A 25,879-nucleotide genomic window follows, 5' to 3' on the forward strand; every position below is an offset into this window, starting at 1 on the left:
AAAATATTTTCATAACATCAGAAAACATTGATTTCACTCTTTTATTTTGAGAAAGAAAAAAAAAAAAAAGCAAACAGAACAAACTAGAGAAATTTTTGTTGTCCCTGCATGAACACAAATAAGAGAAGTAGCATGCCAAGCATCCCAATCAGTCACAGAACAAAGAGCAGACCACCCTGCACCTTAGAAACACAACCCAAAAACAGTAACAGTAATCAGGGACATGATGGATTCTGAAAATGCTATAACGGTATGACTTTCAGTGATGTCAAAAAAATTGGGTAACAGACTTAAAGGTTCATTTTTTTCTTATTTCTTAGGTATGTCAAAGTGTTACTCTGGCAGCATAGTCATATATATATATATATATATATATATATATAAGACCTGTAAGCCCTGAGTAACACTGTAAGTTATTCAGAGCTCTTTTAGCTCAGTTTAAACAAACCGTTTGCTACTTTTTCCCAGAACTATAAGACTTCTGGTGATAAGCAGGGCTTCACATTCGCTCCCTCGCTGACTTTTTAAGGCTGAATGAGACTGACATGTTCAAGCTGCTAACTCTGAGATCAGTCTGAAAGCTTAGTAGCTTATTTCAAAACACAGTGAAGTTTGTTTTAGTTTTTCTGAAATCCCAAGTCATCATCAGCCTGGTCTTCTCAGTTACTGCTAAAACACTCGCTGAGCAGGAAGTGAGGTCGGAGGAGGCGCTTAATGGGACCACGTGGGACCCCAGCCAGGCAGTATGCTTCATCTGCATTCACACCAAGGGAGCGTAGCGTCCGCAGAGCATCCCCGCAGCTTTCCCTGCCTCCCCGCGATGTCACCAGGGCGATGCTGATGGGGCTGTCAAATGGACCAAACCTCCCCCGCATCTTGCCGATCTGAGCCGAGAAGCTCTGCAGGGCAAGAATATGAATTATCCTTTTAAAATCTCACCAAATACAAAACAAAAGGTACAGGGGACGCATGAGTGGTTGCCACTGTTTGTACCTGAGCAGCTTGTTTGCTTGCCAGTGCTGGTCCAGCTTCCGACTGGACCACGGCGTCCCCGCAGAATAAAACTCTGAGCTGCTCTGTTGGACAGGAAGCTGTGTGCTCATCCAGCAGCACAGAGAGAACACCTGGACCAATCACAGCACACACATACTCTTTATCTACTGTCTGATAAATCAGAAAAATATGAGCTTGGAACAGAACAACGGTGTCCTAAAAACATAAAGTTGGCAAAATTGCAAGAAAAAGCTGAAGGTAAAGGCTGGAAAAATTTCAAAATGAAACTGAAATATTTCTTCATTGCTTCTGGCAGGCTGAATAGATATGCATAAAACAGCAAAATAACAGTTCAAAGAGACTCAAATATTTACATGCATTACTGCATTTCTGGAAAGTTCCAAGTAGCACATTACTTGTGCAGCCGTGAAGCTTAAAGCACTGACTCCAAACCTATTTAGCTGAAAAGGGGTAAGTGAAAAAAAAATGTACTGACCTTTCTGTGAACTCTGCAATGCCTCGTTTCTGTTCGTTGTCAGAAAGAGGTGCACGTTATTGTTCAGCAGATTCTCCATAAAATCCTCCTCGTTGGAAAAACAGAACCTGCTGACCTTGAGACCTGCAGGATAATGCCAAGAGAAAGTATGAGCAAAACTCCACTACAGATCAGACTCAGACTGAGACCTCTCTCCTGAAGGTTGAAGTGCGTTTACCATGATGTCTGATGCTCTCCGTGATGCGGGAGCTCTGCTGCTGCTGCTGGCTCTCAGTGGTGATCAGAATGACATCAAACAAGAGCGACTCGGCAGGATTTTCCTTCAGCAGACGTTCATTCACTTTCTGTAGTGCCTGTAGCGCCAACATAGAGTCGACTTTAAAGTACCACTTTATTCATATTCTATATAAATTACATCTTTTAATACTTTTGAATGGTAAGTCTCAGCTCCAATCACGTGAATTTTTACTGAAGACAAAGTACATAAAAGTCCTCATAAGTAAAGTTGTGGTCGGAACTTTTGAAAATTTTTGATCTAAGAATGTTGACCCACTTAAAATACATGACATCAAATAAATGGATCTAGTTCTTAAAATGTATAATCAATTTGCACCTATTCCTATAATAATTTATAATTCCTATAATAACTAATTAGAAAAAAAAAACATAAATGAATGTGGGTTGCTGGATTCCGACCTGCAGCAGAGGAAAAGCTATGCCCCCAACGTACAAGCCATCGGGGTCCTCAGCTCCTGATTCAAACACTGCATGGGACGTCACTGCAACAACCACTGGGCAGTCAGCCTCTTTCTGCAGAGGAGAGACAGAATGTTTACCTTTATCTTTTTTAATTCACATTTAAATAAGCTAGGGTGGCTTGTGTTTTTCACACTGGAAGTAAAACTCATGAATTATGAGGTAACGTAAATATAAATACCATGTAAATACCATGGAAACAAAAGTACCTCGAAACTGTTTCACTATATTGCTTTTCAACACTTTAATAAACATAGAACTAACTGACAAAAAGCAATATGAAGTTACCAGAAGACAGACACAAGAATGTGAGACAATATGATTATGACTTTTTCCATTAAAATATATATATATATATCAATATTTATATGCAGATAAATGTATGTAGGGAAGCACCATGCTAAAGTGTCCTCACTGTCACTGCAGAATTAGTTTCTTTTTTCTTTTTGTTTTTATATGGTTATTAATTTGATCTGTGATCTAAGCCTTTATTACAAGACGGAGAAGCTTTGAACATTAAGTAAAATAAATAATAACAACAACAATAATGACAGAGTGCATATGTTCCATTTTTATAAGGTGGTCCGGCATTCGTTTATTCATTCACTCACAAATTACAAATATATAAATAATGAAAAAAAATGACTTTCAAAAATTCGATTTTAACGAAGTACATTTATGTGGTGCATTTATGAGTAACGTAAGGGTTCGTTATGTGGTTCTGAATCTCTCTGAACTATTAGAAACAGCAAGATACAGGCGGACAACTTTCTTAGCAACACCTTCACTCTTCGCAATTTCACCAACACTTCCCGTGTACAGCCCTACTGACACTTCACCAGCCACTCAGAAGCCAGGAAATCCTAGAACACCTTTGTATATCAAATGGCATATACATTTACCTCAACGCTTTATTGCAAAGGTCAGAGATTGCACTAAAATACGTGTTCATTTGACCGGTGGAAAACACTTTTAGAAGAAACAGATATAATACAGTACAATGAGATATTTCTAGTGTTGCAGTTGGGTGGGAGGTGAATTTGTGGCATTACCTGTCTGGACATGCAAATGTTAAATATACTTCTTCGACTGAGTCTTACCTCTTTCATGTCGGTCTTCTGGTCTGTGGAGACCATCTCGATTGTTTTGTGTTTTTTAAGTTGAGTACCCCACCCTGCTCGCCGTCACTACAGCAAAAACTCAAATGAATATAGTTTAAATTCCCCCAGAAACGAAGAACAGAGTGTGGTTCCGCCTCGACGTAGGTTTAACGAGGACAGCGTGATGGCGTCACTTCCTTCTTAGGGTGCCGCTTGCTCACCCCGCCCACAGAAGTGATTATTGTGTCCGATGGAGCAACGCGGTTCGGTTAAACGCCCTCACAGGCCCCCACATCTGGATTAATTGTGAGGACGGAGGAGAGAGACAGGCGTGCAGCGTGTCTCAGTGGATTCTGGTCCGATTTACATCGGCTTAGGAGCGGGTTTGACCCGGTTTCCAGTGGGCTTGGATCGCCGGGAAAAACAGAAAGAAGGGAAAGTTTGCTTCATCTTTGCTCTCATGGTGAGACACTTCTTCGCCCTTTGCTTCTTTTCTTCGCACTTCACTGTTAGGATTCTCTTTATATCTTCTCTGGAGTGTCCAGGTGTGCCCAACCTGTGCTCCGCGGACCGACCGGTGCGCTTTCTGTAGACTGCAGCTAATTGGCTGTCACACATTAAGGTGGGAGGGTAATGGGAAGTCTTAAAAAACTTAATTAGACAGCGAGTTAGTAATTTAATCTGCTACATGGGTACTAAACTACCAGGCAGCTATTTTTTCTTATTAAATTATTGTTGTAGTCATTTGCACAAAGCACTTGTTTTCAACTTTCAAATGTGCAAATCTGTCATATTACTTTGTTATACAGATAGTAAAATGAATATTTGGTTTTGGTTTTGGACTGCACCTGTTTGGGGCTGTTTGTTTTTTATCCCTGTATATGATATAAAAAAATCATTAACAGAGAAAATAATCAACAGTCCAATTAATAATTACATGATTGTTACTTAGACCCTTCAATGTAGTAAAGGAGTTGTTTAATTTTCCTTGAAACTTGTCTTAAAGGGTATAAGAATGTCATTTTAAGACTGGAATGAAACTTGATGATGATATAAAAATACTTTATTAGATAGAAGTAATTTGTAGCTTTTTAACCCTTGAACTTATTCTTGGCGACAGTAGTAAAGAAACTCCCTTTTAACAGGAAGAAATTTCCATCAGAACCAGGCTCAGGGAGGAGTAGCCAACTGCTGCGACTAGCTGTGGCATGAATAGAAGGAGAAGAGAGATAAAACACACTATGGTAGACAGAAGATGCAATTTAATGACACAGAGCAGTGGTATATAAACACCAGGGGAGTGAAAAAAAAGTTTGTGGAAAAGAAATGGAGCTCTATCAGCAAGCTCGGCCTTTAGAAGGAGAACTAAAGAATGGTTGAGGGTGACCTGATCCAGTTCTAACTATAAGCTCTATCAAAAAAAGAAGTTTTAAGACTAATTTTAAAAGTAAAGAGTGTGTCTGGCTCTTGACCCCAAACTGGGAAACTCCACGTGAGAGTTTCCTTTCATCAGTTCAAAGATCTCTTAGAGCGTTGGGATAGGAATGTTGTTAAGGTTGACTTCAGTCAGGTTGAAAGGACCACACAATTTTAGAAGAGGAGAAGACTCTGTTAATGAGTGCCCATTAACAGTCTTCTCCTCTACAGTACTTGCCCGATCAAACTGCTGCAGACTGAGGAGGAGCACATTTTATTCTGCTACAAAAATAAAACGATTTACATGTTAGGTATTGTGTAGTTTGTTGTACCCTTTGTTTTTTAATGGGCTCTAAAATATATCTACCTTCATGATCAGTAATGAAATCAATCAAATGCTCTAAATAATTTGAAAAATGAATGAAATCTCTAAACTTGATGTTAAATACTTATTTTCTTAAATCAAATTTTTAATTAGGAAAATTGGTTGAAAATGATCAAGTTAACTTTTCGAGATATGACTTCATCACCATTACTACGAGTCAAAATCTTCCTCATGGTTTTGAAAATCTATCGATTATTTTAGAAATTGAGTGTTCTAACGATTATTCCATCAGTTGATTGAGTAATTGGATAAAAAAATAATTTTGTCTTATTAGTGAGGAATAATGAATAGCAAATGAATTTGAAATTGTATTATCATGGCAACTTAAAGTGTCATCACTTTGCCAAGGTCTGGGAGGGCAGCCTGTTCTGTCTGTTACTCTCAGAATGCAGGAAATTGGTTTGGATGTTCAGGGACCAGCACGGAAATACCAGGTCTGGCATGTACTGGAAACTGCTGGAACACCAGTGTCACTGTCCACAGTGAAGTGGGTTTAATGGAGGGCCAAACAATTCAAAAGCTTGACAAAACAAAACGCCACCCATCCAAGCAATCTGCGACAACCAGACAATGTCGTGCGCTGTCCAGTTCATTAGCACATGATGGCCAGCTCGGTTGCCTATGAAACATAGAATGAACTGAGGACTAGATTACACCGTCATGATTCATACCCTTTAACTTTAATCTCAGGCCACAAGTGAGTGCATATAATGTAGGATAATGGAAAAATAAATACCTGATTTGTTTTCATCATCAAAACATTTCTATACGTTTTCGATATATGTGTAAAATATTTTTAACAAGATAATATGTAATCTATTTGCATGGTAATGGGGAAATCCTTTTCCATCAGGAGCTTAAAAAAAGTTTGCATTGTTATCGCTGAACATAAGACTTGGTGCTGATAAGCACATTAAAGAAATCAATTCACATTAGGGGAAGCTGGAAGTAGATTTCTTTTACAGAGTTGGATGATGGTTATTAACAAACAATACTTACACTGTAAGTGCAGGAAGATTAGGAAGGAAATCATTTTCTCAGGATTTGATTATATCTCTGTTGGCAGAATTCAAAAATGAGTATTTTACTTGTAATGAATTCATTTTACATTACTGTTACATTTCAACAAAATAATCTAATATATAAGATAATGAAATATCATCCATCCATCCATTTGCTTCTGCTTATCCTTGCCCGGGTCACGGGGCAATAAGATAATAAAAATAACACATAAAGAGGGCTCATTGTATTTTCTGTTGACTTCCAAAAGAGTAGCTGTCTACTTGAGCCTTCATGCATACTTTCGATCCTGTGTAGATTACAGAAGCTCCAAAATAAATGTAAATTTGTGCACTTAATTTTGTTTAAAGTAATTAAAGATGAATGCTGCATTATCGTTCCATTACGCAAAAAGGACATTTCAAAGAAATCATCAAAAGCCATGAATTACATGACTTCCATGCCTATTATGAGCACATGAAATCTTCTGGTCACAACTTAACTTTTTCCTGTGAAAATCTATAAAAAAGGTGCAGAGTACATATTTAGCAAAATGTCCCCTAGAGACAAAATAACCACATCTATGGGAAACACTAGGTTGCAGTGAATAGGAATTATGGGTTGATCCATTAATTTTTCTACTGCTTATCCAGGTCAGGTCACATTGATTAGAAGTACTGAAAAATGTGATGTCATAATAAATAAATCTAGGCTTTATCACTCCAAACAGATTTCCTTTATAATCTCATCTTTTGGATAGTATTAAAGGTGTTAAATTTATCTCTGTGTTACCTGCAAAGGGTCAGAAAAAGTCTGTTTCTGCTCCTGCTTTCTGTTAGGTGCTAATCTGTGCGGTAATAATTAGAGGCTCCCAGACAGCAGTCAGTGCCTTTGTCTGTCAGTACTGCCTGTTCAGACAGTAACCAACAGAAGCAGGCAGACCAGTCGGACTGCTCGGTGATCTTCAGGCTGAACACACCTTCAGCCATTGCTGTAGTTTAGAGCAGGGCTGTAACTTCTGCTGAGGACGTTCGTGTGTTGTGATCACACACAGGATATTCTGGTTTCAGTTTAGATTTCTGTGAGGGTAGTGCTTCACATCATGGGCTGAGCTTTGACATTATTGCAGGTGATTTAGAATATTATTATATTATATTTTAATATTACATGTAGAATAATATGCTTTAAAATTTTTGTTATTAAATTTGAAACTTTTTATTAGATGTTTGCATTTTAAAAGAGAAAAAATCAGCTGAAGCAAAGCTGTGTGGGATTTAACTTGTGTTACTCCTTGGTGGCAGAGTGGTGTGGTGGTTACCACTGTTGCCTCACAGTAAAACCTAGATTATTCTTCTGTTGATGATACAGACACGTACAGCTGGAGACCGACAGCTGAGTAGCTCATTCCTGTTATACTTCTTTGATGTCTGCTTGAGTTCCTCACACAGTCCAAAGAAATGCATGTTAGGAAAACTGGAGATTCTGATTGGAACATTCTGAATGTGGATGGCTGATACTTTGTTGTTACTTAGTGACTTGTCCAGAGTGCCTCTGATCCTATGACAGCAATGATAGACTCCAGCTGCTCTGGGACCCTGAAATGGAAAAGAGGCTGATGTTTGTTTGTACCCTACCACTTCAAAAACAGAGTAAATTTTTGTTTGATTTTGGCTACATTGAGATTTTCAAGCAGTGATTTACAACCAGTCAGATTTTGGCCCACATTTTCTTATGTCTTTGATTCACTGGATTATTTAATAGTTTTTACCAATCACATCACTCAGTGGAAAATAGCAAAGAATAGCCCTTTATTGTCGTTCTATATGTGCAGTGAAATCGTGGGTGCTCCACACCAACTGGCCAGGAATAATATATGAATAGTAAGACAGCAGGAATAAATAACAAACATGAAAAATATAGTGCATTGTCTACCAACTGGAAAGTTGATGGTTCACTTCCTGGCTCTTGCAGTCTGCATGTTGAATCCTTGGCAAGATACTGAACCCCGAGTTACCCCCAGTGCATCCTTGTGTGTTAATGTTAGTCAGAGTGCTTAGATATCGATAAAAGTGCTTATATGAATATGTGTGTGAAGAGAGTGCAGTTAGTGCTCAGAGTAGAAAAACTCTGAAGGATTACTCTCTGCAACTTTCTGTTTGGAGCTTGCATGTTTTTCTGTGGTAGGGTGGGTTTTCTCTGCCTTCCTCCCACTCTCCAAAGACATGCACGTGAAGTGAAGTGGTGAGTCTAGATTGTGAATGTCAGTGTGCAGATGTCTGTCTCTGAGTGGTTGCCCTGGAACAGCTGGAATAAGCTCCGGTCTTCCCTTTTTATACTCTGAATTAAAAAGTGGAAGAGGTTGGATGGATGGATGTTCATAGGGCTTCCTTCTTATAGAAACAACAAAGTCCCAGTTAATTGTGTTTTCTTCCTGCATAGCAGACATATTGTGATGGACATTTCTCTTTAAAAGCATATCGACAATCTTCTTTGGCTTCAAAAGTAACAAATGGACCCAGATCATAATTAGCGGCTTAAAAGATTAGTTAAACATTTACAGAAACATGTCTATGGCTTAGATAAGACAGTCAGTGTTGAGCCAGGCAAAATGATCAGTCAGTTTATCAATTAGTAGGTAGTAAACTTGAAGTCTTCATGTTTAAATGATGTGTTTTATGACATGTAATAGGTATAGAAGTTCTTACACTGTCCAGACACAACGTTAGAATACTGAGTCGGTTGGTCATAATGTTGGTGTACATTTGTATAATTAATATGAGTCACATGGAATTAAATCCCAGTTTTTAATCTGACTGAGCTGGTGGTGAGCATAAACCAAGAGTCCAAGTTTTACAAGAGATGGCACAAAATCTGCATCCAGTTCTGTTTTTAAAGAGCAGATGATGAAACCGTTCCTCCTCCTCCCAAAACAAACATTTAACTTTGTGACTTCATGTCAGTAGCATGAAGTGGACTCTCCCTTTATAAACATGCAGTAGACTGTGATGACTTAAGTGCTGTAGGAGCTTCACACACAGGTCAGTTATCACAGTTAAAAGTAGAGCGGAAGCGAACATGTTCAGTGTGTGTCAAATGTGCGTCTTTATGTTTTCCTTGTACTTGGTTTAATTTAATTTGCAGCCCTGCTGTGCTCTCCATCCTCATTGCTAAAAAACCCAGAGTTTAGAGTTGCATGGGTTTTCCGTGCCAGGCATGACTAAAGAGTTCTTTGCTGTTTAGATTTAAAAAATAAATACAAATGTGATCGTTTTTATTATTTATTATTTTTAAATTAAACAATCCACTTTGATTTTGTTTGATTCAACAAGTGTGAGCATGCTGAAACAGATATGTTGAATATTGTAAACCTCCTGGATACCAAAAACTGCTGTTCCTAATTATAAATAGGCTGCAACTAATGATTACTTTAGTAGTCGTCTAATCTGCTAATTTTCTTCGATTAGTCTATTAGTCAATGACTAGCCCTTATCTCTGCTTCCTGTGGGCAAACCTCCTGTTCTAAGCTGCAGTACCTCGCTCGTTGTCACGACTTCAGCAGTTTGAGAGGTGCACAAGCCTCTTTTCAGGACAAACTCATCTATACACCTTTGCTTAATGCTAGTAAAAAAGAACAAAACAGAATTAGAAAAACCTGTTATTAATCACAGGAAGGCTAACATAAACTTTATGGACTGGTTCTTATATAGCGCTTTTCTACTCATCTGAGCACTCAAAGCGCTTTACACAACTTGTGCATTCACCCTTTCAGACCCATTCACACAAGCACATCTTTCTAAGTGCTTTATAGCTAACATTCACACACATTCATACTCCGATGGATGCATCGGAGAGCAATTTGGGGTTAGTATCTTGCCCAAGGATATTTGGCATGCAGACTAGGGGAAGCCAGGAATCGAACCACCAACCTTCCGATCAGTAGATGACCTGCTCTACCACCTGAGCTACAGCAGGTAGCTCAGGTGGTATGTTTACTGTACAAACATGACCCATTCAGAGTCGACATCACAGCTGGTTTTAAATGGCATTTTAAATGCTCATGCACTGCAGTACTGCTGTCATGGAGGGAAGGCTCTGCTTTGCTAAATCACTGATTATGGTGACAGATGGTGATAAACAGCTGTCTCCATCCATCCATCTATTGATGTCACTTCCGGACCACCGTCTTTCAAACCACTCTCGGCGTATCTTGGCGACTTCTAATGTTTTTTCTCGATTTACTAAATCTTAAGTAGTTTTTGAAATTTGTAATTCCTGCTTGACACCCTTTTCAACTCTAATGGTACAACCGCTGCTAACCAACACGCCCTGAAGCCTCCTGACTTGGTTCGTCTGCTACCAAGCCTAGCCTGGGTAGCCTTGTTTTTAGCCTGTCTGTCAGCTGTTTGCTGCCCTCAAGCCATGGCTGTCTGTCATCGCCTACCAGCATGCTCGCAGTTACAAGAGGATATCCAGCGACTGAAATAGGCTCTTAGGTAGAGGGAGGAGCTTATCATGGAGTTTTCAAGGAAAGCACCTGGTTTCCCTACACGTCTTCTGCAGTGGGAAATTGGCAGCTACTCTGCAGTGCTCGGTCCCAGCAGCTCATTGTGTTGACACACACCCCTGGTCCAGTTCGGCCAACTCTGGAGAAGAGCCAGCCATCTCAGCAGATCTCCTGGCTCTGGCTGATGAGATGTGGCTTAACCTCAGGACGACGCCAAAATCCCAAGTTTGCTCTATGTCCTGCAACTCAGAGCCATGGGTTTTAGTAAAGGGTAACAAGGGTATCTGGTGACACCCATTCCATCTATACCCAGAGGCTATTCAACTGGTGAACAAATTTTACACACTGGAAAATGTGGATGCACCATGCTTTCAAGTGCGGACAGCCTGAGTGGCCATCTGGTCCAGAGTGGGATAATGCTTCTGCCTCCCAGCTACCGGAGATGTCCCTCAGACCGGCGACACTGGGGACTGTTTGGACTGGGATTGCTGCCCGATGGGGATGCTGCTCTTTCACTGACTGGCTGTCACAGGTGTGTCCCCACCTGGGCTTCCTCACCACCACTCCTCCTGGCTGCCTGGCTCGAGCACAGACCCTAAGTCATCTCCCTCGTCCAGAAGCCGGGCATCTGCGTTTAACTCTGCCAGTTACTGCTGCTGCTGCTACTACTGCCCCCAAAGCTGCATCTTGGCGCTCACATGCAGTCATGCCTCAGAGCTGCCCATCATCTTCCACCTTTTCGAGGCCGCGTCTGCCTACGGTGCCCGTTGTTGGCATCTCAATGGTTTAGTGTGGTGGCCGTAGCTTTTGCTGTCCGGAGGCCTGTGTGAAAGATATAACTCTGACCGCTGTCTGGTTGGTATGGCTGATTATGCGTTTATGTGTCTGTATGTTGTAACATGTGAAGCACTTTGTAACTGTTTTAAAAAGTACTATATAAATGAAGTTGCTATTATTATCGAGAGGCCCATGTCTCCTGGATTTGTGAAGCACCTCACAAACCCACAGACATCGGCTATCTGAATAGGAATCCTATTCAGATATCCACAGCATATCAACCTGTTCCTTTTGACGTGGAAAAGTAGTGGCTCTATTCTGAGCCCTAAATGATCAAACTCCTCACCTTATATCTAACGGGGAGCCCAGACATCCTGGGAAGGAGGCTTATTTTCCAATTGTGACCATAGGTGAGGGTGGGGGTGTAGATTGACTGGTAGCTTCACTTTCACAGATACACAGATAAGTGGTGCAGCATTTGCAAATTGGTTCTTTTTTGTTCTAGTCTTTGCAGCTGGGGGGCTAGTCATGTTCAGGTAGACACTCGACTCTGTGGTGCCCACCATGTTGAAGCGTTTGGACAGGATCCGGTTCAGGGGACGGCGGGATGAGTTCCTGGATCTGGCTGAGTCGCCCAACACATCCGACACAGAATGCAGCGAGGAGATTGTGATTAAACCTCGCGCCTCTGTCAGAGAGACAGAGGAGGTGAGGGAGGCAGAGGTGGAGCCGCAGGGTGATGCTCAGGTGCAGAACCACACAGAGAAAATCAGTATTTTTACTTTTTTTTATGTTATGTTGCTTATTATGTTTTCTCCTGCTCTCTCTAAGGCTGGTCCAGGATCTTTTTCTGCAGCTATGGATGACAGGACAGATTTAAATGAGGTTAAAGGTCATTTAGAAATTGCCTTGTTGGAGAAGCACTATTTGCGTGAGTATTCTATGATTTTTATCTTCATATGTCAAGTTTTATTTTGAAAAATAACCAATGAACTTTAGCTCAGCAAGGTCAGATTTACGTAGACGAAGCAGACCAGGTGCCAGGTTTTTTGTCAGGTCTCTTTCCTCTCACTCAAATCAGTTAAAATGATTTTGTCAGAATTGCATTCAAACAAGTGTCATTCAAGTCTTCCATCCATCAGCTTTGTAGAAACTGATGAGTCGACATCACAGCTCTTCAGTTGTCAGTTCATTGTAAGCGTCAAACATCCAGTACAGTCCTGATAGTGCTCTGTAATCAGTCAATATTTGGCCTTTTATGTAACACACACACAGAGCTATTAATAACCCTGCTGACCTCATTTGACACGCATGCAGAGAGATTTTGGTGAATAAGCCATTTGTGCCCACATCCTCAAAAAAATACTAATCGTATTAATAGGAATAAAATAAAGTTTCTGTCACCTACGTTGTCATGCTTCAGTTTCACTATTATAAGTTTAGCACTTTTAACTTCCAGTGTTTGTCTGTTTCAGAGGAGGAGCTGAGAAAACTTAAAGAGGAGTCCAATGTGGATTCGCTGAAACAGGAGTTAGAAAAGGAGCGCTGCAGACGCATCGAGCTGGAACAGAAAATCAATGATGCCCTGAGATCCAGGCTAGTTGTATATATATATTTTCATATATTAAAGGGAGCCCGTTATATGCACTTTGAGTCCACTAAAGGTGATTTTAGTGTTTCATAATCAGTTTTTGTCTTGTACTGCGTCCCTCACGTCTTCTTCTGTCTAAAACAAGCCATTGTAATATTTCCCATTTAAAACCATCTAACTTTTAAGACATTTTCCCCTGATTGGAGGTCAGTGTTTAAACAGCACTTGGGTGGGGCTGCTGTCCTCACAGCCAGAGCTGTGATGAACATGTCAGATAGGTCTGGTCTTTTTGGTACAATACAAACCCACATGTAGAAGAAGAAAACGGTCTGAACCCTGAGCTTTCGGCTCATGTACCAAAAATCATTATTTGAAACTTTGACCATATTTCTATTTATAAAGTATGTAAAATTTGAGACTAATTAAATTTGCTGAGCTGGACTCAAAGCGGCTTGCTCCTATGCTTTATGCTGGACTGACACGACACAGTTTCTACCTCTTGCAGACTTGAAGACTCACCATCTCAGACACCTAAAGCTCCGTCTGCTCCTTCAGCTGCTGGCAGTGGTATGGTTGATCTATGCTCTTTCACTTTTTGTAGATGTTCCATCTTTTCACCTTTGTTTGACGTGAAAAGAAACAGAATTAATTGAATGGTCCTTTAATTATTATCACAATTGCCTTGTTTCTCCCCTCAGACAAACAGAAGGAGACTCTGGTTGACACCTTATTGAAATGGCTTTATGATCGATTTGGTGTTTATATCGAAGATTTCCGCTTCCAACCAGAGGAGATGACAGTGGAGACGGAGGAACCACTGAGTGCCAAAAGGTCAGAAAACATTCTGAAACTGTCTGTGACAGACTTCTGGGTGTTAGCAGAACTGTAATGGTAGAAAACTGAAAACTGACATTGGTTGAACTGACATTTTTATTATCATATTAACTTAAAAAATGACATCTTTAAACACTCACACAGACACACACACACACTGCAGTGCTGAGCTTTTCAAGAACTTATCACCTAATCCACACAGTTTTTCCAGCCATGCAAACACATCTGAAACCTTTTATATTTGTAATTGTAAAACTGCCACCGTAACAATAAAGCTACTGAAAAGTATGAAAATTGGACCAGGTCTGCTGTGGAGTTATTATAGCCACATAGGTTTTCATTGTGTTCTTTATCATGTTATCTTTTTTATAATCCACAGGTTGACTGAAAACATGAGACGGCTCAGTAAGTTTGCTTGGTTTTTTTACCAAATGTAATATGCAACATTGTCTGAAGACAGTGAGCTGCACTGCTGGTATAGTGTGCAATAGTACTACAGTAACAGGTCATGTATTTGCTATAAACAGAAGCATGAGCAAGTGAAACAGTGAAGGGCCAAGAATAGATCTTTGTGGGATACGGTAAAATAGTTCATTAGACCATATGCGATAAGTAGACAATATTGTACGTCCCACAGAACATCATTACATTAAATATAAAAATTTAACTGAAGAGATTAGATTCAAGGGGTTAAAACTATTGCATTAACTGATTAGGCAGCAGTGTAGTCATTGTTAGAGTCATTTAGTTTTAAGTAGCTCAAGGATAATGGAACATTTGCATAGATATATCCTGTTGTTATTTCATAACTATGTAAGAAGTTAAAACATTTAAATTCAAGGGAATTCTCAAAATGTGCTCCACAGAGCAAATAAGGAAACAGAAGGGGACATTTAGCATGTGATAGTCATTAATGAGTTTGGGTTTGAGACAGACTGCATCTCCTTGTTAGCCACGCATCCCATTCACATCACCAGGACATCAGATATACTAAACCCAAGCCAAATGCATAAACATTCAAATAAGTTTATGCATTTATAGAGCTGATGTTTTCTTTGGCATGATTAAGTCAGCTGATGTCAGTTTGTCTACTTTCCAGAACGAGGATTTAGACCCGTTACCAATTTCATGAGGAACCTTTCTGCCTTATCCAGCTGGTACTCCATCTATACATCAGCCATTGCCTTCATTGTGAGTTCACACACACACACACACACACACAGTTCAGGTGGTCAACAGTCAATTCTTTTAAACATGGATTGGATCCACCAGTCACAACAGATATAACACAAGTAGACAGACTGATTCAAAACTAAATGTGTTTACACCTATGTGATCTCCACAGGTCTACATGTATGTGGCGTGGAATGGATGGGTCATCCCCATGTTCCTGTTCCTCGCCATTCTCCGCCTGTCCTTGAATTACCTCATTGCCAAGTTAGTGTAACCTTTGCTCTCTCTAAGTTAGTCACACCGCTTTTATCAGAACCAGACAAAAGGCAACAGTTTTAAACCAGGTCAAGGTTCAGTACTAAGTCAGTGTAGGTAAGGTTTATCAGGAATACTTGTTCCCTTGTCTGCGGTGTTTTTGTTTTTTTAACTTGCTGGACAAATATGTTATTTACTTTTAGAGTTACTAAAAAAATGGCTTCAGTAGATTCTTCAATTTAAGACGCATGTAGTCGTGCCGTGGCAAATCTAGTGCAAATTCAGTAGTTAGCATCTTTTTACATACTTTTTTTCCTTATCTTATCAGTGTATTCATATGTCAGGGTCATGAATTATGTGTTAAGTGAACAGTTGGCTCTTAAAGTCAACATACTGACCATTGTAAGAATCTGAAATTGTTACAGTGCCAGTCGCTTGATGATCAGATGACTGGATCAGAGCTGTTCAATATGAGCAAAGGTTTACTGCAGAATTTTGTTGAATATCTGGTTACAGTGGTCTGATGAGGGACCCTTAAATGTGTCTTGATACAACAAGACACATTTAAGGGCATACAAGGCAATGAAGTTCATTATATTTATTGTGTAGCTCATATTTTCCCATGATTCTCTGCTCTTAGAGGCTGGAGGATCCAGTGGAGCATTGTACCTGAAGTTTCAGAGCCAGTGGTGAGAAATCTCTCTTTATTCTGGCCTCCTCATATTCATTACTAAACATTTTATTATGAAATGACTCGCATAAAACTGTCCTGATGTCCAAATGGAAACTGTTAAGTTCTTTAATAACAGATATTCGGGATTCTCATTTTGTTTTTTCAGGAGCCTCCTAAGGAAGACCTGACTGTGTCTGAGAAGTTCCAGCTGGTCCTGGATGTCGCTCAGAAAGCTCAGGTGAAATGTGATGGACAGTGAGAGGTCTAAGGTCACAAGTGGTTCTTTTTGACACATTTAATTATTATCGTTATGTCCTTACAGAATCTGTTTGGAAGGATGGCCAACATCCTGGAGAAAATAAAGAAGTAAGCTTTTCTACACACAGTTTCATGTTTCAGCTCAGAAAGAACTGGTGATCCATTTACAGTGCTTCTTTATACTGTGTGTGTGTGTGTGTGTGTGTGTGTGTGTGTGTGTGTGTGTGTGTGTGTGTGTGTGTGTGTGTGTGTGTGCGCGCAGTCTGTTCATGTGGGTTCAGCCGGAGCTGACTCAGAAGCTGTACGTTGGTCTGTGGTTGACCTTCATCTCCTCATGCCTGCTCCCGTACAAACTGCTGGGATTCATCATAGGTAAAAATAAATAAATAAATAAAAAGTTAATCACCTTCTGTGCTCTCGTTTTCCCCCCTTATTGAGATTTAAATCACTTGTTCTCAGTAAATATCAGAATGAAAGAATATATATCATCCACTAAAAGAATGGATGAGAAAAGATATTCTGTTTATGCACATGTCTAAAAACACGACAGCTGTGTGAGCGCTGAACATTAATGTTATGTCCAACGTTTGGCTCCAGTCATACCTTCATAAATTCACTGAATATAGGGCTGCATCTAATATTAAGCTTTTTTTTTTTTATTGCTTTTTGATGAGCTCCTTGGGGACAAGGTGACATTATTTGAAAGTTCAAAACTTTCATAATCTAACAATATATAATTACAACAGCAAACGGTCTCCTTCAAAGATCATGACACAATTGGAAACACTGAGTGTGGTTAGGAGATAGTGTGCAGTAGGCAACACATATGGTGCCCACTCACTAGCAGAGAATACACTGAAATATTAGCTGTGCTATTCCAGGGCTCGGGCTACCAAAATCTATCTCTGCCCTGCCCGTCGGGCTATCATAGGAAGGAAAAATATATGTCAATGCTTTTGCATTCTTTCGGAAATGTAGCTGGGTAATTATGTCATTGGCATCGGTGAGCCACTGTCAATATGTGACATATTGAAATCGCTTGTGAATTTGAATTTGCGCTTGTTTTTTGCTTTCACTTTGCAATCGCGCGAACTGTGTATAGAGAGCGACAGCACTGATTGGTGAGTGATGATAATTTGCGCACCAATTCCTCTGACATCATCTTATCAATCGTTAGCTTACTATGCAAACATGACAAGTGAAATCTCCTGCAGCAAGCTTAAACATGTGAGAGGTTGATCGCGCAGAGAATCGCTGAGCGTTATGTGAGTGCGTGTGTAAAAGCAGCAGGATATATATTTTAGTTCTGCTGAGCCAAATAAGACAGGTCAGCGTGAAGAAGTGACAGCCAAAGAAAAGCTTACCACAAAAAGGAAAAGTTATGACAAATCAGACTATGAGGCAAAAAGAAAGTGCAGCTTTATGGTTTCATGGACAAAAGAATTTCTGTGGCTGCAATATGACGAGCCAAATAACCAGGACTGCACATAAGTGGTCCGCAGGTGCGCATTCGCTGTCAAAATAAAAAATGCGCACAAGATAAGAAGTTGCAACGCGTGTTTGCGTACATAGGATTTTCTGGAGGAGGACAGACATTTGTTTAGAACTCTTAAAGATGTCGAAGAAGCTCCTTTAAGCAATTACTTTGGTTTTCCTCCACCTCCAAAGAAATGTCAGAAGGAGTCCGAACCACAAAAGAAGTGCGTATTCTCGGGAAAGTGGTTGCAGGAGGTGAGCTGGCTTCAAACAAATGATGAACGCACAGAGATGTGGTGCAGAATGTGCCGTGAAAATCCCACTCTAGCGTACATAAACACTGCCTTTTATATGGACGCAAACGCGCGTTGCAACTTCTTATCTGGTGCGCGTCTTTTATTTTGACAGCGAATGCGCACATGCGGACCACTTATGTGCACCCGTGTAAATAACATAATGTTCTGCCGGGTGTGTTGTTGGTTTTCCCACTGGCAAAATTTAGCAGTCTTTGCAAACTTCAAAAAGCAAATGGCCTAGATCTTGGTTCCACTTACCTCTTACCCGTGACTTCAGTGGAAATTTCAAATTCAGGATCTGACACAGACTGATTCATGTCCTACAGTTCTTACAAGTTCATAGAAATTTCTGTTCAGTTAGAACCAAGTATTTGAGTTGATGATTGTAATTTTTATACAATGTTGTAATTTGTGTTTCAGGAATTTTTTGATTAATGTTTTGTTTCCGTTACACTATTATACTTTAATGTATAATATTGTAACGGAAACAAAACAGGAAACAAAACATCAATCAAAAAATTGCTCTCTTTTTTATTCGGGCTACTTAAATTTATTTTGGGCTACCAAAAACTGAAGAGTCTCTGCCCAAAGGGCTACCAGGGATTTTGAAATTTTGCGATCCTTGTATTCACACATCAGCACAATCCAACATCACGCAAAAGGTATAAGGGTGCATCAGATATCTGTGTTCACATGTGCACTATAAAAGGTGAGGAATCCAGTACACTTGTGAAAACAGCTATATATAACAGGCCAGATGTTCCTGTGAATCTTCTTGATTACTGCCTGTTAAAAAGGCATGCAGACCTGTGATAAAGATTTCAGACAAGTGTCTATTAAGTCCAACAATGTAGATGAATGCTCATTTTGAAGGAACCTTATAGTTTTGATGGAAATGAACGTTTCTGCTGGGGATGGGTGGGATGGCTGTGGTGAGTCCCTTTAGGGGTCATCACAGCAGATTGTGTGCCTCTGTCCTCTCCTGTCTCTAGCATCTTTTTAGTCACAGCAACATTCTGCATTTCCTCCTTCAATACATCCATGAATCTTCTTCTTCTTCCTCTTTGCATCTTGCTTAGCAGCTTCATATTCAACTTTTTTTTGTCCAGTATATGCACTATAAAAGATTTTTACTTTTTAATCCTCAGGTGTATACGCAGGTATCAAGTTCTTCATCATTGACTTCATCTTTAAGAGTTGTCCCAAGCTGAGGCAGCGCTATGACACCCCCTACATCATCTGGACAAATTTACCCACCGACCTGCAGCTGAAAGAGCGCAGCAACACTATGCTGGGCCGACGAGTGAGTCCAAACTCCTGCATACATCTACACACGGAGCTCAGAGATCTCAGCACCGGGCTGATGTTAGTCTGTGTCAGTTACATGACGTAAAGGAACAAACCCTGCAGTAGTGACATCATAGGCTGGAAAAACCAGCACAGACTGGATCAGCTTGTTACTGGTTCTTACTGGTCTGGTTGTATTTTTCTCTCCCAGCTGTCTGAATGTGAACAGGTAGGATTGTGCGCTGAGTGTGTGTGTGTGTGTGTGTGTGTGTTATATTTACAATCACAGTGTAGAGGCCCATAGTGTGTGCTGTGGTGAGAGTTGTGATCAGATATTTTGACTGACATCACTGGCTGTAACCAATCAGCTGCTGAAGTGTTGGTCTATCTGGTTAAAATCCTCTTAGAGTGGGACGTCCCGAATCGTAATATTACACCTGGCGTACTAGTCAGATTTTCCCACTTTATATTCAGATGACCCTGTGACCTTTCCTTTAGCTTCACCCTTTTAACAAATGTAGATCTGGCACAAATGTTGTGATTTACCTCCAAGTAAGATCTAATGCCAAAGTTCAGGTAAGAATGAATAAAGTTTTGTTGTCTTCTTTTTCTAAGTGTAAAATAGTTACTACATCCCATAAAATGAGAGATTAGATTTAAACCTAAATCAGAAAACAATGTATGTCAACCAGCCTCAAAATTAAAAGCAGTGACAGGTGAGATAATGATTGATCATCTTGTTAACTGCTTAACAAACACCAAGTCACCAGCAAAGCTCACTGGGGGAGGGTTAGCATTTTGGAGTATTTAAGCCACGTGCTAAAGAAAGTTGAAGATGTTACATTTCAAATCCAGAGTATTTACACTGTTGTAGATCCTCTGTTAGAACGTTTCTACTTGGCAAAACAAATTAGGTAAATATTCCACCCCCCCAAAATTTAACCCCAGACAGGCTGTGGATGACCTGGTAGATGTTAAGAGGTTAAAATGTGCTGTTCAGCTGAGTTGTGACCTTCCCATGGGCGCTCTGCTTACGCTTCTGACATGACCAAATCCTCTGGCAGCATCTCAGTGCCAAACACACCTTAGAAGTGTTTTTGCTCCAACTTATCACAGCTGTTTTTATTGAACTAGATCCTAAAAATGTTAGACAGGCGTTTTTAATGTTGCTGACAGATGTATCCTACCCAGTGTTAACAGACACAGTTAATGTTTGTTCCCAACTAATGTCTTGAGCTGCACATACACTGAATTTCAGCCTATCTTCCAGCATACCTGAGTACATTTTTGGGGGGAGTATGGGTGATGCAGCAGCTTAAAACATTTAAAAGCTCTGGTCCTGTGTGATGATTACAGTAAAGGTCAGTGGAAGGTTTCCTGCAGTAAAGAACAGCAGATTAGATATTTATGCTTGCATGTCAAAGACACCTCTGCTAGAAGCTAATATCTAACTGGACAATTTATGGTTAAGTTCTTTGATTTGGCAGAATTTTTATTCAGATTCAATTCAGAGCCTTCAATTTTCTGTTTTTGAGTGAAAACGTGCTCGTTTTACCTCCAGGCTGAACTCAAGTATCCTTATAAAAAATTTTGTAGCAGTATTGGAGGACAGCATCAGGTGAGCTGAAACACATTCCAGTGAAAAAGATCATGTACCAGGACTGCTCTGAGACTGAGTAAAAAGCAGGCAGTGTCCAAAGAAAAATCTGAAAAGAACTGTTGCTCAAGACCAATTTAAAAGCTACAAGAAAGTCTGTCTTACTAGAAGAAAAATGTAAAGTAAGGGGTGATTTTGCACTGGACTATACATCTGACTGCGGGGATGCTTCAGACACTGCTACTTGTAGTGATTAGCAAATTGTGTACCTGCTTCTGTCTACCTGCTCAGGTGATAGCTGCTGGGGGCCGAGGCAGCCTCACCGCAGCAGCTCCTGTGGGTGTCAATCGGGATGAGGATGGAGGGCGATACTACAGCACCAAGAGAGGAGCTTTTCATGAGGTGTTTAACGTGCCAGAGAGTGAGCGCCCTCTGACAGGTGAGAAAGGAACTACAGGAGAAAATGAATTAATAGATGGATCCTTCTAACTCAGTCTGAAGTGTTGGCCCATCATTCTTTGTGGGTAATGTGCAGTAGATTCAGAAAGGATTCACACCCTTCATTTTTTGCACATATTATTATTTTATTGTAAATTTAAACAGATAAATTTGACGTTTATGTACACTCTACTTGAAAAGGACAAAAAATTGTTTTACAGAGGCATAAAAGAATCTAAAACTGAATTATCTATTTGCTAATGCAGTTTAATAGAAAGGACTTTAGATGTCGACTGTTTTCTTACCAGAAATGTTTTAATTGTAATGATTGTTTCAGTGTGTGAGACTGGCTGGCGCTGCTGCCTCATCAACAGAGACAGGAAGACACCGACAGACTACATCCGCAACGGAGTGCTTTATGTCACCGAGAAGTAAGTCATCTGACAGAATGAGCAGAGAGAGACACTGTGTCACATCTCTGTTTATCACACAGAATGTTTCCTCCTATAAGTTTGGCACCTGTAGTAATAACCAGAACGAGTGATAACATGTTGAGTACGTCATTTATTTGCCTCGTATTTGTTTTCTGACGTCGCGCAGCCTCTGCAGCATTTTTGGTTCTGTCTTTGTATGAACATTCAAACAGTAAACTTGCGTTTGCTAAAGTATTTCATATGACACTTTTACATTTATACGTAAAGTCTGAATAGCCTAAGGCTGCTTTACCTGAAAAGTTAAAGGTTAAAAAGGTTATTGGCCAAAGGTTTCAGTAAATAGGTGACGAGTAAACTTCTGTTTGAAAATGATCTCAGAGGAAAGGGCTTCAGAGTGTAGGAGTACCAACACTGAAGGGTCTCTCCCCAAACAACTAGGGTTTGGTGTGAGAGATGCAGGATAATAAAGACCATAAATAATGAACAGTAGTTACTTCAGACTTCTGAGAAGAAAATAACCTGCCAGGGTGTCTGATGAAAGAGCTGGGCTATTCTTATGTTTGGCTTATCAGGTAGCAGTATGTAAGTTTCCATTAGGGTGTGTTGCTGATCCTCGGTGGATGGGTGCCATAAATGTTCTGAGTGCTTATAATCTCTTATAATCGCCATTGCAGAGCGTTGTAGGAGTGGGAGATAACAGAGTCTCTGCTGTCTTTACAGTTACCTGTGTTTCGAGAGCTCCAGCTCCAGGTCCGGGTCCTCAAAGAGGAACAAAGTCATCAAACTGCTCGACATTACTGACATCCAGAAGGTAAGTGTTCACTTTAGAAATATTGTTTATGCTTCCCAGGTTTATAATATTCAATTAGATTACTTTGTGATGTCATTTCCTGATTAGCTTGTGTTTTTGAAGCCACTGTAACTAGCCTGTGTAAACATTTGAGTGTCTTTGATTAGATTAAATTATTAATTAATTAATTTTAAAAAAGAAAGAAAGAAAGCAGACATGTCATTTCACTACACTGCAGTGTTAGTTCTTAGAAAAGTCTTAATGGAGTAAAAACCTGAAAGAAAAAGTGCTGCAGGTACTGAAACTGCTTTTGTTTTCATTTATTCAGGGAACAGTCTTTTACTTTCTAACATCAGATATTTAAAACCTTTCTAACGTTCGCTCGTGTCTGCTCTTCTTGCATTGGTCTGAATTTGCTCTGATCTGCTCTGTTGTTTCTCACAGTACAAAGTCTTGTCAGTGCTGCCTGGATCTGGGATGGGGATCTCCATTGCGACACCATCCACCCAAAAAGTAAGAGCTCAGTTCAGAATAGCAAAGAAACTAAAATTGTTTTTACTCATTTAGAAGAAGCATTTCACAGATGTAAGAATACACTCTGACAAGTAAAAGTACCACTAATAAGTATGAGAAGTGATGTACTCTAAATACTTTAACAGATTTCTATACAGTATGAATTTGTTACACTGATGTGTAACAAGTGTGGCTCTGTTTTCTTTTTGTGTGGAGTCTGGTTCTAATGTTCCTCTGTTCTCTTGCAGCCTATGGTCTTCGGCGCAATGATGCACAGAGATGAGGCATTTGAAGCCATCTACACTCAGTACATGAAGATCGTTACTAAGGCTACAGCTATCAACCCTGAGACATAGTAAGACCTTTGCGATGGCTGCCTTAAACACAAGCACCTGAAGGTTCTTAGATGGCTGCTGACTTCAGTTTGAGCTGCTGGTCTTCCCCCATCAGTCACCCATGAAAATAATTCAGTGATAGTATTTTAGTGATTGATATTAAATCAGCTGATTCCAACTAATCACTGATATTTTTTTGTCAGAATCAGACAGTCTGTTATCAATCACTGTTTCTGATAACAAATTAACAATACCATCCACAAATGAGAGCACTTTACATCCTCTCTAAGGGTTAGTTTACTGAAAAAAACATTTACAAGAATTGCGTCTTTGTTTTTTCATCTCTGGTAAACATCTCAGCATTTCACGTGCGCAGACTTGATATTAAATTAAAAGCCTCTTGATAGCTCAAAGGGTTCAATCCCTCCCATAGTTTTTAGGCTTTTATTGTGAAAAATCTACTGGACGTTTTTGGTTCACATAGTAAAAGCCTGTAGAAGAAGAAGTTTTACAAAAGCTTACTTTCACTCCCACAGCTACTTTTACCTGCAGTTTATTGGTTCAGGTTTGTCACATGACCGGTTGCAGGCTTTAGTTTACTTTAGTAGCAGCAAATTAAACTGGAAACTTAACTACATTTTGTTTTTGTGCTAAAAAAATTTAATAATAATTTAATTCGCTAGTCAGTTAATAAGAACAGTTATTCTCTGCCTGCAGCTTTCCCAATATATTAATTTCTTGCTTTTCTGTGTCTTTATCGATGGAATCTGAACATTTTCAGGCTTTGAACTGTTAATCAGACAAAACACAACGTTTAAAAAAAATGACACTGTGCACTCTTGAGAAACTGGAATGGATGTATTTTACTGTTTTCTAATGACTATACAGTTAATCTTAGTGGTAGACTTAATTTGGCCTTTACTTACAACCAAACATATTAATCTGACTTATAAACACTGACTGATGGAAGTCTGTCTGCAGGCAAATTATGAAGGGAGGAAACAGAAAATATAAATAGTAGTTTTTAATCTTGTTCTGATTGTGACTCAATATTGTCTAATTGTATGAAAGAACAGCAAAAAGTCCATCAAGTCTCTTGCTGGCAGTTCAAATCTTCAAATGTTAAGAGAAACTGATACTATTGTTAAATAGTGTCTTTATAGCTTTCGATGCAAACTTAGGTGGAGGGTTTCATGACTGTGTATTAAACCACTGGCAAACAAATGTGTTTAAACCTCATTATTATACATTGGTGTCTTCAGGGATTTGTAAACAGTATCATCATATGACTCTGTATTGTACTATTGCAACTAAGCCTTACAGTTAATATGTTGGTGTAAAGTGTTTGTATTCTGTATCAATGTTCAGCAGTTATGTGAGCAGTCTTTGACACATGGAATTTAGTGTAAACCACAGAGTTAGTCTTTTTCTTAAGCTTTGTTTGACTTAGCCAGAAGCTAAGTGGCTAAAGCTAATGCCAGTTTAGCAGTTTATGCTTTCTGTTTTACAATTAATGAGCCACGAAACAAAATCCCACAGGGAACTACAAATGCTACATTTTTGTATTTGTTTGTCATTCGATTTTCATCAAGCTTAAAGAAGAATCAACTAAAGCACTAAAAAAAGCACTTTTTTTCTTTCATTTCTATTATCTGATAACTTTTTTGGGGGGGGAGGGGGGGATTGAGAATGTCTGTTTTTTGTAATCTGTTGTAAGTGACTTAAAACTTCAGACTAACATTTGTGTATTTTTGTTTAATTTTGGGTTGAATGTTTTGTTTTTTATTTTTTTTTGTTTTGTATTTTACATGTTCAATTAAAAGTTTGAATCCCAAATTGATGTCCATTTTATTTCAGATTTATGACTTTTGATTGTGGTGTTTTTTTGTTTTGTTTATAAACGAAAAATAAAAAACTCTCCAAAATAAGATGTTCTTTTAAATATAAATTCTGACAAATTTTAAAAAATAAAATTGCACATGAAGTAGACATCTTCACTTACTTTAGTTTGATCTCACTTTAATTTCCACATGTTTTTTTCTTTTGTGGGGTTTCTTTTTTTTTTTTTTTTTTTTGATGCCACTTGCTAATACCATCATGCCTCAGCCAAGTACTCTTTAAAAATAGCTTCCTGACTTTCTTTCAGTGTGTCCTGTTTTTGCTCGGGTTTGATTTTTGCCTTGTTGACGTCACTGTGAACATTTTTCTCTCCTCCTTTTGTGTCTTTTGGATTTGAGGTTTTTATAAAATGGTTTCTTGTATGGATAGGTGTAATGTTTTTTAAATTATGTAATTTCTATTGTTGAAATGTGATGTACATGTGTTTAAGTAAAATCAAATATGGTACCTTAACAGTGTGCGGCTTTTTAGTGCAGTACCTGCATCATGCTTTAGGTGGCATCACATTCGTGCCTAATATATCGGCTTCACAATGCAGGAACTCCAGCAACACTTAAGGGAAGATGAACAACTTTATTGACTGACCAACGTGTTTCGGCTTGTG

At 39.4% G+C, this 25,879-nt stretch overlaps 2 protein-coding genes across 2 annotated transcripts; one reads left to right on the top strand and one right to left on the bottom strand.

Moving 5' to 3' along the window:
- Nucleotides 1–52: 52 nt before the first annotated feature.
- LOC146515000 (cytosolic 5'-nucleotidase 1B) lies at nucleotides 53–3,505 on the bottom strand. The gene is made up of 6 exons (XM_085165787.1): nucleotides 3,346–3,505; nucleotides 2,186–2,299; nucleotides 1,707–1,842; nucleotides 1,490–1,612; nucleotides 994–1,124; nucleotides 53–899 (listed from the first exon to the last, which is right to left on the bottom strand). Exons 1-6 carry the CDS (start codon nucleotides 3,379–3,381, stop codon nucleotides 660–662), a joined length of 780 nt encoding a protein of 259 aa, XP_085021913.1. The 5' UTR covers nucleotides 3,382–3,505; the 3' UTR covers nucleotides 53–659.
- A 78-nt stretch (nucleotides 3,506–3,583) lies between these two features.
- Nucleotides 3,584–25,728, top strand: LOC146515001 (GRAM domain-containing protein 4-like). The gene is made up of 19 exons (XM_085165782.1): nucleotides 3,584–3,808; nucleotides 11,932–12,173; nucleotides 12,258–12,357; nucleotides 12,902–13,022; nucleotides 13,523–13,584; nucleotides 13,716–13,848; nucleotides 14,231–14,256; nucleotides 14,951–15,042; nucleotides 15,197–15,288; nucleotides 15,920–15,968; nucleotides 16,119–16,190; nucleotides 16,275–16,318; nucleotides 16,473–16,582; nucleotides 19,131–19,285; nucleotides 21,158–21,305; nucleotides 21,642–21,735; nucleotides 22,459–22,549; nucleotides 22,973–23,041; nucleotides 23,290–25,728. Exons 2-19 carry the CDS (start codon nucleotides 11,991–11,993, stop codon nucleotides 23,395–23,397), a joined length of 1,749 nt encoding a protein of 582 aa, XP_085021908.1. The 5' UTR covers nucleotides 3,584–3,808; nucleotides 11,932–11,990; the 3' UTR covers nucleotides 23,398–25,728.
- Nucleotides 25,729–25,879: the final 151 nt, after the last annotated feature.

Source organism: Neolamprologus multifasciatus, chromosome 7 (assembly GCF_963576455.1).
Source record: "Neolamprologus multifasciatus chromosome 7, fNeoMul1.2, whole genome shotgun sequence".
Taxonomy (NCBI): domain Eukaryota; kingdom Metazoa; phylum Chordata; class Actinopteri; order Cichliformes; family Cichlidae; genus Neolamprologus; species Neolamprologus multifasciatus.

What these genes read in the sequence shown, in the direction of transcription:
- LOC146515000 (XM_085165787.1), bottom strand. Translation starts at nt 3,381, where the DNA reads ATGGTCTCCACAGACCAGAAGACCGACATGAAAGAG. An exon ending in GGAGAGCATCAGACATCATG is followed by an intron (nt 1,613 to 1,706) that starts GTAAACGCACTT and finishes ATTATCCTGCAG; the next exon opens with GTCTCAAGGTCAGCAGGTTC. An exon ending in CAAGCAAACAAGCTGCTCAG is followed by an intron (nt 900 to 993) that starts GTACAAACAGTG and finishes CTTGCCCTGCAG; the next exon opens with AGCTTCTCGGCTCAGATCGG.
- LOC146515001 (XM_085165782.1), top strand. Translation starts at nt 11,991, where the DNA reads ATGTTGAAGCGTTTGGACAGGATCCGGTTCAGGGGACGGCGGGATGAG. An exon ending in TCCTTCAGCTGCTGGCAGTG is followed by an intron (nt 13,585 to 13,715) that starts GTATGGTTGATC and finishes TTCTCCCCTCAG; the next exon opens with ACAAACAGAAGGAGACTCTG. An exon ending in GAGTGAGCGCCCTCTGACAG is followed by an intron (nt 21,306 to 21,641) that starts GTGAGAAAGGAA and finishes TGATTGTTTCAG; the next exon opens with TGTGTGAGACTGGCTGGCGC.